This window comes from Sabethes cyaneus, chromosome 1 (genome assembly GCF_943734655.1).
Source record: "Sabethes cyaneus chromosome 1, idSabCyanKW18_F2, whole genome shotgun sequence".
Lineage (NCBI taxonomy): Eukaryota > Metazoa > Arthropoda > Insecta > Diptera > Culicidae > Sabethes > Sabethes cyaneus.
Window position 1 is genome coordinate 151,298,639 of NC_071353.1, and position 13,171 is coordinate 151,311,809.

General features: G+C 43.3%; 1 protein-coding gene across 1 annotated transcript in view; it reads right to left on the minus strand.

Moving 5' to 3' along the window:
• Positions 1–13,171, minus strand: part of LOC128745317 (NADPH--cytochrome P450 reductase) — a 60,897-nt gene that overhangs the window by 14,450 nt on the left and 33,276 nt on the right. Inside the window, exons 3-5 of the mRNA XM_053842357.1 lie at positions 2,720–2,982; positions 2,454–2,646; positions 2,243–2,392 (exon numbers count right to left, since the gene is read on the minus strand). Coding sequence (XP_053698332.1) covers positions 2,243–2,392; positions 2,454–2,646; positions 2,720–2,892 — 516 coding nt within the window. The 5' untranslated portion in view covers positions 2,893–2,982. The remainder of the gene's footprint in view (positions 1–2,242; positions 2,393–2,453; positions 2,647–2,719; positions 2,983–13,171) is intronic.

The following is a 13,171-nucleotide window of genomic DNA, read 5'->3' on the forward strand; positions in this document are numbered from 1 at the left end:
ACCGGGTTGCAGGTTGTCATGTTGAAACGCGCCAGTAGTTTTTCAATGCAGCTTACTTGAGACAAATGCAGAAAGCCCTCCGCTCGGTTGTAATCTAGCTTAACGCCCAAGAAGTAGCTCGTCGTTCTACAATCCGTCATTGCAAAAATTGACTTCGACTGTCTTTTCAACTTTGAGATCGATTCGAGTTTTCGTCCGGCAATTAACAGATCATCCACATACAAAATAATATAAATCTCGTACTCTTTTATCATTCTTGTATAAAGACAGTAGTCATGCATTGACCTATGGAAATCCAAATCTTCCAGCACCTTGGAAACTGCTTCAATCCATATAACGAATTGAGCAGTCGACATACTGGATTTGGTGGAGCATTTAACCCATCTGGAACAGCAATGTATATCATTTTACTTGAGATCGCCATGCAAAAATGCCGTCTTGACGTCCATGTGGTGGAAAAAGAACTGTAGGTGGACACCTGCCGCTAAAACGGTTCGGATAGTCGCAAGCTTAGCAACTGGAGCAAAAGTTTCCTCGCAGTCTAAACCAGGCTTTTGTTGGAATCCTTTAGCTACCAGCCTAGCCTTGTACTTCAGATTGCCATTTGCGTTAGCCTTCAGTCGGAACACCCACCTTGTCTTCAGCAATCTGACTCCTTCTGGACAATTCGTGAAGCACCAAACCTTATTTTCTTTCATGGATTTCTACCCACTTGTCCCGATCTGGACGATGTTGAACCTCATGATATGCTTCCGGTATATCTGAGAAAAGTGAATCACCAGCAGTTGCTCTAAATCCGGTAAAATAATCAAACAACTTACCGGGAAGTTCATCTCTTCGGCAACAATTTCATTACATTTCTTCCCCCTCTTGCTCGAACGAGAGATGAACCAAAACCGGAACTTCTGCTTCATCTTCCGCCGAGGCAGCATATGGAAAAGAAGACTCTTCAAACTTGACGTCACGAGCAATGACTACCTTTCGAGTGCTTCGAGTCCAAAGTCGATAGCCATTTAGAGCATATCCAATCATGACCATCTCACGACTTTTCGGGTCCAACTTCTTACGTTGCTGTCCAGGAATCCGGGCAAATGCTTTGCAGCCAAAAACGCGTACACTATCCAAACTGGTTTTTAGGCCAAGCCATTGTTCAACCGGAGTAACCAACTGGTGATGGCGATGCCGATGTCGGACTTCTACGCAAGAGATAAACCGATGCTAATGGCGCTTCAGACCACAAGCTTTTTGGCACCATCGATTCAATGAGAATGGAGCGAACCTTTTCAATCAGTGTCCTGTTGAACCTTTCCGTTCACACCATTTTGCTGAAGGGTATATTCCACCGTCGTTTCCAATTGGATACCTTTGCTTTTGTAGTATGTACATCATTTGATTGGTTGAGCAGTATTCTCGTCCTTGGTCCACAGTCAACTTCGAAATTGGTTTATCAAACATTGCGGTTACGGTAGCTTCATATTCCAGAAACTTGTTGAAGACTTCACATTTCTTTTCCAGTGGATATCATCGCAAAATGAGTGCCCCCTCAAGAGCGACGTTCAAAAGTATGCAGATACTCATTTGACTACAGCGCCTCAACGAAACGGAATTCGAAAAAGTAGTGTAAAGGGCAATCGTAGAGCTAATTATTATCTACATTATTGTTGGAGAAAGTATAATTTTATCTTTTGTATTTACGGCTCTACAATTGCCCTTTGGACTACTTTTTCGAATTCTGTTTCGTTGAGGCGCTGTAGTCAAATGAGTATCTGCATACTTTTGAACGTCGCTGTTGAGGGGGTGATCCGAAGTAAAGTAGAGCTAGCCAACTCTTAGGCTTCACAGATGACTTTGATATCACAGCCAGGAGCTATGCGACAGCGGAGCCAATCCACGTCAGACTGAAAGCGGAGTCTGGAAGAATTGGGTTAAAAATAATTGCGTCGAAGTAAAATGAAATGAAGAGGCTCAAAGTAGACAAACGCGAGACTCCCACGCATGGTAACCATCGACGTCGACGAACTAGAAGTACTATATAAGTTCGTGTATTTGCATTTGGGATCATTGGTGGCAGCGGACAACATCACTTCAAAAATTCATATCTTCATACCGCTGACCCTAAGTGGGACCTTAGGACCCTTCGATCCATTTTGTACGAGAAATTTGAAAAATGCCCTTTCACAAATTACCGCCTTAATAGTATAGTAAACAGACATAATTCTACAGCTATAAAAATGCTACTCACTGCGTAATTCAGTCCAGCCATGTCGACGTCGTTATTCTGGATCCACTCGAAGAATTCCATGCAATTATCAGTTGGATCACCTTCGCCGTACGTAGCCATGCAGAATACAGCTAGTGATTTGTCTATATCCTTGAGTGAAAGCAGTTCTTCCTGAAATCCGTTAGAAAAAACAGCATTAATCCAAGTTCTACACAAAACAATTTAGATCTACCATATCGCACTCCTCGGGGTCCGCCACCATACCCTTCATCTGGTAGCGAAGACCCTCCTTCGCCAAACGTCCGGCAAACTCTTCCGCCGTACCGGTTTGCGACCCGTAGAACACCACCAACCGACGGCCGGACGATTTCAGCTTCTTGATGAACGAATTCTCCGCCATGGTCATCGTGTTGACTGTGGTGGGCCTGTGGTCGGATTGAACGAACTCAGTGTTTATCAATTAATTCTAAAGACGATGGTCAAAAAGATTACACTTACTGTATCGAGTAGGACTTGAACTGACTAGTCGTGGTGTCCTTTTTGCGGTTTTTAAGCAGATACCAAGCTGCGCCGCCAACCAGTGCCAGCAGCAGCACGATATCGAGCGGGCCGAGGAATGGTTCTTCGCTGACTGGTGCCGGTGGCACTTCCGGTTCGGTTTGTGCGTCCATTGTGCGTCCCGATGGTTGCTCCCGGGATGGGTGTGCGCTCTATCCTTTGGCCGTAGGAAGTGTGGAAGGAAGGTGGTTGGTGGTGGTGAACTGCAAAAACAAAAAATCGAGGAAAACAACATGATGGTTAGTAAACAAGCGGTAATAAAATAGGGCAAAACACTTTCGCCACGTGTTTGCGGGAGATAAGATCGCTAGAATGTTTACTAAATAAGTGATGAAAACGTGAACAGGGATTTTGTTTATTGGGGTGGGGTGTACAATAAATAAGCATTTACAATAATAGCTGAGTAGTGTAGTAGTGATTCACGGCTTTGAATGGAGGAGTACGTAAATTACTATCTACTCACTTCACTGCGAATGGAAAAATATTTACACTGTCAAAGCCACACCAAACAATCTTAGTAAGCCGCGCGCTGCGCGGATGGTTTGCAGGCGGGTGTCAAATGACGCTGTATTTCATGTGTATTGTTTTTAATAAATAAATTTTCCAACTTTCCATTTTCCAGCTAATAATCATTTGTAATAACAGACTGAGTAAGAAGGGTTCGTTGACACGACGTCCAACGGACGTATCAATTTATAAATCTTCAAAGTACCAAAGTGCACCTAACCTGCACGTGTTATTCATATGATTTATTTACACAGAACTAATTGTCCAAAAGGAAACTTGTCCGGAAATCGACAATATACTGCATTAAAATTCATGGACGAATGCGGAACCCAAGCTGCACAATTAAAATGCAAAATGACCGCTGCAAATATGCAAAATAAGTTATGGATTATACCGTTTACGACTGTGAACAGTAATACTTGGTATATGACAGTTCCGAGTAACAACTATTTGCCGATTGATGACCTTTCAACTAAAACGTAATAATGATTTGCTTTTTTGAGTTGACCAGCTGTGATAATAAATAAAGCAATTGTTTGATATGCGTTGCCGGCGAACTGAGTAACTTATAAAATTAAAAGGTGATGAGAAAATGGCAAAAATACGATGAAAAGTTGACCGAAAGATAACGAAAAACGACATGAAAATGCAGCGCCAAGACGCCAAAACAGCGAATAAAAGAACAAAAATGACAAAAAGAGGTTCAAAAAGTGTCAAAGGGCGAGATAACATGCTTATAACGACAATGAAAGAACGATGAAAGGATTGGAAAAAAGTAAAATTTCTGTTTTCTTGACAACCAACAGAATGACGAAAAGTCAATGAAAAGATGACAAAAACGAAGGAAAAGACGGCAAAACAGCCACAAAAAAGTTGACAAACACAGCCTAATGGAAGAAATGAAAAAAAACAACAGAGAGATGACAACAAGACGACGGAAAGCCGTCGGAAAAACAATACTATGACGAAAAGAAGCCAAAACAGCGACAAAAAATATGACTAAATACGACAAGGCAAGCAAAAAACACGACAAAAAGATGTTTGAAAGTGTCAAAATAAAAAATGACAACGAAAGCGGCAAAATCCGATGAAAATGTAACAAAAATGCCGAAAGCAGACTTCAAAAAACGACGAAAATACGTTGAAATGATGGCAAAAATACCATGAAAAGACAACAGATAACAGGCAAAGAAAAGACAAACAGACGACGCATACGAAAAGATGAAAACAGAGAGAGGATAAAAAGAATGCGAAAAGGTATCGAAACGACAGCAATAATATGACGAAATGACTATAAACAGTTGTGGAAAGTCGATAAAGAGATGATAAAAAGACGCTAAAACTGGGACAAAAAACAATTAAAAAGCTTCAAAAAGGCGAGGAATGGCAAATATATGACAGAAAGACGACGAAAAAACGATGAAAAGACAACAACAAAAAACGCGAAACGATGACAAAAAGTAAGGGTAAAACAATAAAATTAATGACAATAAAAACGACAAAAAGATGCCAAAACTCCAACAAAAATAACGCCAAAAACGCCAAAAATGCGCCGAAAAATGTCAAAAACGAGGCTCGAAAAAACGACGGATGAATGAATAACATGAAAATATGATAAAAATGACGAAAAGACGCCAAAATAGCAACAAAAAACACGATAAAAAGGCGTTTAAAGAAGGTCAACAGCACGACAAAACATACGACGAAAAAAATGACGAATATATGGCAGAAAGCTGAGAGCATGACGACGAAAAGAAGCCCAAACTGCGACAAAAATGTCAAAAATTCTTCAAAAAGATGACAAACAACGGCGAAACGACAGTAAAGAAAACATCTTTTTGGCTGCTTTTCTTATATGCCAGTAGCGCATTGCGACCGCTTTAATGATCACCGTTTGTGGCAGTTTTGGTTGTCTTCAAAACGAACTGGACAGCGAGGAAAGGTGCCAAAAACGTGATGAAAAGACAAAACGAAACAAAAGAAAATCGACAAAATGACGATGCCAAAACAGCAACAACAAAAAGACGCCAACAACGGCAAAAAACCGTTGAAAAAAGTGACGAAAAATGCAAAAACGGAGTCACAAAATAACGAACAGACGATGGAAATGTGGCGTTAAGATGACTAAACGACCCTGAAGAGGCAACAAAAAAGGACGCCGAAACACGCCTAAAACAACAACCAGGGTGTCGATTATCCAGCGAAAATAAAATTCCCTGACTTTTCCAGGTTTTCCAGGTGTATTTCTAAAAATTCCAGACGCAAAATATCTCCTTAATTTCACTTATCAAAGTGTTTATTTGGCTAAATTGGTTGTTTACTCTTGAATTATCATTTCCTAATGAACTTAATTTTCCTTTTTATGAAAATTTCTAAGTGCAAAATTAAAATTAATTCGAACTTAATTAACGCACATCGGAATTAAAGAATCAAGCTAAATAAAAATTGCAAGATGTCCTTTCGAAAAAAAAAAATGAAATAGTCTGCTGGTTTATCAAAGGGTTGTGGGATGCGCCGTTTTGACTGTTAGATCACATGTAATGAATGGGTATAAATCCGCTTCAAACAATTAACTATGCAAAACAATAAACTTAAAAGTTGGTCATTGGTATAGAACATAATCCGAAGATATTTTCGAACACAAAGTCCGATTTGTCTGAGCAGCTATTTCGTTTTGTTATCAAAATTTGAGGAAATAATTGTTCCTCAGGAATATAAAAATTTTTAGCCCAAATGTCTCAACGAGCATCGCAGCATCGTTATATTTAGAACCTGACCTGTTTTTATTCGACCTACTTGTAGCCAGCTTTTGATATTCAGGAAAACTTCGGGTTTGCGACTCTATCGACCCTTTGCTCGAAGTCGAATTTCGAAGATATGACTGAATTGTTAGACTAAATCAGAATTTTGAAGCTGAGGGTCTTTCATTAGAATACGCTTACGTAGGGTTTCACTAGTGATCGACATGAGAATAAAAATGAAAGTCCGGGTTCCGGCTCGTTCAGGTTGAACATCGTAGTAAATTTTCAAAGGCTGATCTAGGTTCAGTTTGATTAGTCCTCGTTCCAGTTACAGTCAGATCTCGGTTCGGAAGTCTGGAATTATCTAGAGGCACAATTTGCTGGTATGGCCTTTTTATGCCACTTTCCGTACAAAATAAGCAAATTTTCTATCCACAATTTTTGATCTAAATATCCAATTAGTATCAAAGAATCCAAAAGATATTGGTAATGATCGATTAGATTGTGAGCACTTTCCTTTGAAACCTGAATCGATCGAATCGGTTTAACCGTTGTTGAGGTTTAAAGCAGGTCAGTCGCACATTCATGCATTTCGAAACTCGGGAATTGATACACAGCAGATGGTTGCACGTGAGTAAAAATAACGTGTCGTATTCTAATTGATTAAACCTTGAATGAAAAGGTGCCAGATATTTGAAGTAAATGTTATTCTTGCGAAGTCTTAACTTTTCCGGTATATTTTTTTCCCATGTCAAAAATCCCTGACTTCAAATGAAATTCCCTGACATTCCCTGACTTTTCCAGGTTGAAACGAATTTCCCTGACATTTCCAGGTTTTCCCTGATTTTCCAGGTAATCGACACCCTGACAACAAAAATTACGAAAAGACAACATAAGCACGACAAAAAGACAGCAAATATACGACCAAAAGATGACGAAGTGACGGCGAAAAAACAACGAGAAGATGTCGAAAAAATGATGACAAGTGGGTGACAAGCAGATGAAAATAATAGACGAAAGATGATGAAAAAACGATGAAAGGACGCCAAAAATTCGCAGGAAAAAGGACAAAGAACGTCAAATTAAACGACATTAAACAACAGGCGAACAATGACAAGAAATGTAAATAACATTTTAAGAAAACGTAATTAAGAGCAACCAAAAACGCAATAAAAAAACCAAAAACAATAAAAAATAACAACAAATCGCTGGAAGTAGACAAAAAGACAACGTAAAGATACCAGGAAGACAGGCGTTAAAAAGAGCAAACCACACGAAGAAAAATAAAAGATGAAAGTCGAAAAAACATAGATGAAAGGAGAAAGATGAAAGATCAATAACGAAAGCTGAGATTAAGTGTCCTTAATTAGGTTAAGTCAAATCTCAAATGCATATGAAGTGGTTTAATTCAAAAAAGTACTAATTTTCTCCAAATACAATCAAGCACAATGGGGTCAGTCCCGGCGTAGTGGTTAGTATTCACGCCTCTCACGCCGAGGACCCGGGTTCAAATCCCAACCCCGCAGAAGTCACGAATGACCCAAAACTGGTTAAAGTAACTATAATCTAAACAAAAAAACAATCAAGCACAATACCTATAAAACAAATGTGATACAGAGTGATCACACATTTTCCTCAGTAAATCACCATTGGGGATTTCAACGCTTAGGTCGGGCAGGAGGAGGAATAGAAGGGTTCAACTGATCAGCCAAATGGGCCGAAGGCTTATCGACTTATCGAGCACATTCAGGGACATGGCAGTACCTTCTTTCAGCATAAATACATCCTTCGTTAGTATTTGTTCGTCGACTTCAAAGCTGCATATGATACTATCGACCACAACAAGCTATGAAAAATCATGAACGAGAACAGCTTTCCCGAGAAGCTGATCAGACTGATCAAGGCTACAACATATGTGTTTGGATTTCTTATTCATCATAGTGTTTTAGAGATATGAACCGTGGGAATATCAACACGCGGGCACGATCTTCACTAACATAGTCAATTCGTCGTCAGAATCTCTAACGCGGTGTCTAAACAGACCACAAGAATAAAGCAGGAAAGAGAGAAAATTTGGTTGAAGACCAATGCGTCCACAACCCGAACGGGTTGCCAACAAGCTGGCAGGCTGACGGCTAGGAGTTCGCAGTTGGAAGTTGACAAATATGTTTACCATGGTTCAAAGGAGACGGCGAACAATGACACCAGCCGTAAGATTCAGAGCAGTATTTTTAGCGGATGTCGTGCCCAGTATGGGCTTCGGTCAAACAGGCTAAGCTTCCGTACAAAAAGTTTCCGGTACAAGACGCTCATTAGCCGGACATTTACCCTCCAAAGATGTTGTTTGCTTCAAATTCGTCCAGCGAGCAGGACGATTAGGATAGCTGGAGCAAGATCTTGTGGCGAGTTTACGGAATTGGTGGCTACAGCAACAGATCGACTTCGGGTAAGCGACTCAACGTGCAGAACGAGTTTGCCTGTGACGTGTTGTCCAACGTATCCGCTCGAAGGGACCAACTTTTCATGTCCAAGCATTCCCTCACCCTAGTTGACAGACTTCATCGACAAGGGTTACGCAGCATGCTAACCAGGGCCTGTGCGACTCTGTGCCTGCGACCCCTGGAGTGGATTGGTTCATGATGTCGTCGGAGGCAAAGACGTTGAGGGGCACCAATAGAACCTGGTCGTTCTACATCGGATCCAGGAGAATTTGTTAACCCTACCCAACTAGCAATGAAGATTTCATTGCTTTCCTATAATGGCTTTTATGACCAAAAAAGGTCATAAATAAAATACCATTATAAGTGTGCAATAAAACTCATAATGCTACTTGAGTACTTGAGCAGTATTTGAGTATATTAGCTGTCTCTTGCGAAGCCGCAGATTGGACACTTGGGTATTTGGCTTGAGCCACGTGGTATTCGCCCAGACTCAAACAGAATTGCAGCGGACTTTTGCGGGGTTCATTCTTCCTGGAATGCTCTAGATTATTACGGGAAGTTCTTCCAAGATGCTTTCGTAGAACGAACTACTCAAAAACAGCTCGTCGTTGAAGTGCGACTGTAACTGCATGAGATATTAGTGTCCGTCAACGCGTCTTCAGTTGGAGTTGGAGCAACGATAAGCCAGAAAATCAAGTTAATCTAGTACTTTTCCCAGGAACTGAACGCCACAGACAAACGACACTGCCAGCCGGATTGTAATGGTCTGGCGAATGTTTTTGCAGTAACCATCTTTTACACGTTCAGCTTTGCAAGGAGGTTTCGGCTACAAATGGATCATGCGCTGCTACCATGGATTTCCGGCCTAAATAGGAGTTACAACGTTGGGCCTTCAGATTGCTCAACTACGATACATTTTGACAGACAATGAAGGATTACGAATGAAGAAGATTTCGTCGTGGCGTGCACCACCTTGGAGGAAGATTTAAGGTCCAATAGTTTGATCATTTGATTATAGTCACTTTAACAGCTAGGGTCATTCGTGACATCAGTGGGATTGGGTCCTCTGCGTGACACGCGGATGCTAACCACTACACCGGCATTGTCCCGGATCCAACAGTAACAGTTCTCTTCCTCTGAGGTTTAGTATGGTCCAGCATACTACAAAATCCTATTCAGACCTTCGGAAATCGGCGCTCAAGAAAGACAGCGAGTTACGGCGATTCCCATCACTCGTTGTTGTGTGCACTGGCCGGGATGGGATGAGATTTTCGATTCCTTCAAGGCTAGCCTAACTGTGCAGCAGCAGCTGTACGGTCTTCGCCTTAGGCTACTCCTGAACCGTGGTCGTCCATAACCGCTCCATAACAGCGCGTTCTTACTGACTATGTGAGTTCATTGTTGTAGACATAGCAAATGGCCGAAGATTTTTCCAATCCGAAAGACCACGTGGTTGCTCGTGGGTGAACCTTTACGTTGACTCGCTCCATAAGCGCAGGGCTGTCTATTCAACCTGCAGGTAATCCGCAATAAGCAAAGCTCTATAGGCAGCTCTACGAACACAGAGAGATTCTTAATCAATCAGTTGAAGCGGCTTTCATAACTGGGTAGACGGAACGGGTCTCTCCATGGCAACCTTACTTACTTACTTAGGTGGCTTGCCGTCCTAAGACAAAACCTGTTGAACAAAGTTTCTCCATGTAACTCGGTTGAGGGCTACCGCTCTCCAATTTCTCGGACACCGAGTACTCTCCGCCAGATCTCGCTCCACCTGGTCTAACCATCTTGCTCGCTGCGCTCCTGGTCGTCTTGTTCCTACCGGATTTGAGGCGCACACCATCTTTGCAGGGTAGTTGTCCGACATTCTTGCAACATGCCCTGCCCATCGTATCCGTCCAGCTTTAGCCACCTTCTGGATACTGGGTTCGCCATAGAGCTGTGCGAGTTCATGGTTCATCCTCCGCCTCCATACTCCGTTCTCCTGTACGCCGCCGAAGATCGTTCTTAGCACTCGTCGTTCAAAAACTCCGAGCACTCGAGCATTGTTCATGTTTCATGCCCGTAGAGAACAACCGGTCTAATAAGCGTCTTGTACAGGGTGCACTTTGTACGGGGACTTAGTCTGCTCGACCGCAATTGCTTGTGAAGCCCATAGTAAGCACGACTTCCGCTGATAATACGCCTCCGAATCTGACGACTGGTATCATTGTCCGCCGTTACCAGTGAGCCAAGGTAGACAAATTCATCGACTACCTCAAACTCATCGCCGTCGATCAATATACTACTGCCCAAGCGGTGTCGTTCGGCCTCGGTTCCGCTGGCCAGCATGTACTTTGTTTTAGGCGTATTTACCTTTAACCCAACCTTTCCTGCTTCGCGCTTTAGTCTGGTGTACTGTTCAGCCACCGCCACAGATGTTCTGCCGATAATATCCATGTCATCGGCAAAGCAGACGATTTGACTAGATTTGTTGAATATCGTGCCCCGCGTGTTGATATCCGCTCGGTTCATAACACCTTGTAGCGCCATGTTGAACTGCAGCAGCATAAAAGACCATCACCTTGATGAAGCCCTCTGTGTGATTCGAATGAACTTGACAATCCACCCGAAATCGGAACACAGCACTGTGTACCATCCATCGTAGATTTAATCAGTTTGATGAGCTTCCTGGGGAAGCTGTTCTCGTCCATGATTTTCCATAGCTCTTTTCGGTCGATGGTATCATATGCGGCTTTGAAGTCAACGAATAAATGATGCGTGGGAACTCTGTATTCACGGCCCTTTTGGAGGATTTGCCGCCATCTTTTCCAGCTGACTTGTTGTTCTTTAGCTGCAGGATGGCCTCCTTAACTTCGCCTATCGTTGGGGCTGGCACCTCTTCCCCGTTTGTTGCACCGTCGAAAACGTTTTCCCCGCCGCCATGGTTCTCCGCCTGGGCGCCATTCAGGTGTTCGTCGAAGTACTGCTTCCACCTATCGGTCACCTCACGATCGTCCGTCAGAATACTGCCTGTCTTATCCCGACACATTTCGGCTCGCGGCACAAAGCCTTTGCGGGATCCGTTCAGTTTCTGGTAGAACTTCCGCGTTTCCTGAGAACGATGCAGCCGCTCCAACTCGGCATATTCCTGCTCTTCCAGGTTGCGCTTTTTCTCCCGAAAGATTTGGTTCCGCTGCATCTTCTTCTGTTTGTGTCTTTCCACGTTCTGTCGTGTGGCACTGCGCATCTTGGCCGCCTTGGCGCAGCGTTCTCCTCATCCATCACCCTCCTACATTCATCGTCAAACCAATCGTTCCGCTGATTCCGGGCCACATGCCCGATGGAGCTCTCCGCTACACAGCTGATGGCTGTTTCGAAAGTGTTCCAACAGTTCTCGAGAGGGGCTTCGTCCAGCTCGTCCTCTTCCGGCAGTGCAGCTTCGAGTGACTGCGCGTAGTTTGCGGTGACATCTGGCTGCTTCAGCCGCGCGAGATCTAACCGAGGCTGGCGTCGGTACCGAATGTTGTTCACAACGGAGAGTCTTGGGCGCATTTTAACCATCACTAGGTAGTGGTCCGAGTCAACGTTAGCGTCAACGATAGGATCTGACGTCAATAATGTCTAAGAAGTGCCGACTGTCGATCAGAACGTGGTCGATCTGTGATTCTGTCTGATTTGGTGACCTCCAGGTGTACTTATGATGGATTCTGTGCTATATTCTTGGAGGCGGCAAAGTCGATAAGTCTTAGGCCCATTTCATTGGTCCGTTGGTGTGCACTGAACCTTCCAATCACCGGTTTGTATTCCTCCTCCTGGCCGACCTGAGCATTGAAATCCCCGATGACGATCTTGATATCATGTTTTGGGCAGCGGTCGTATTCACTCTCCAACTGCGCATAGAATTCATCCTTGTCGTCATCGGTACTTCTGAGGTGAAGGCTGTGCACGTTGATGATGCTTATACTGAAGAATCGGCCCATGATTCTCAGCCTGCACATTCGAGGATTGATTGGCCACCACCCAATCACCCGTTTCCGCATCTCGCCCATCACTATGAGAGCTGTACCCAGCTCGTGTGTGTTGCCGCAGCTCTGGTAGTTGGTATGTCCATCTCTGAACGTACGTACCGTTGAGCTCTTCCAGCACACCTCCTGCAGCGCTACGACGTCGAACTTGCGGCTATTCAAAACGTTGGAGAGCACTCGAGTGCTCCCTTGGAAGTTGAAAGATCGGCAGTTCCACGTCCCGAGTTTCCAATCTATAGTCCTTTTTCGTCGCGTGTGTCTATTCCGATTGTTCCAGTAAGAATTTATTTGTTCTTCGTTCCGTGCTTTAGTATTTAGAAACAGCCCTCCTTTTCTGTCAGCATACGACCTTGGCTTCCACCGGGGTTGGCTTGCTGACCTATCAACACTGGATGTTTCTAAATCTGATACACACTGAAGTTGTTTTTTACGCGGTTTGTTTTTTACGCGACTATTTTTACGCGAGTTTCGGAATTTACGCGGTTTTTTTTACGCTAATTTCGGAATTTACGCGGGACGTATCCTTCGCGTAAAAAGCGACTTGAGTGTATCCTCTTCAGCCAAACGAGTAATGACGAAATCGGTCTTATCCAGATTCAGTTCCAGAGTTATGGCAGCTTCAGTAACGCAGTTTGCTGTACGACCTCAGTTTTTTCGATGCCTAGTCTATTTTCGCCGAATACATTCGTTTCATCAAAC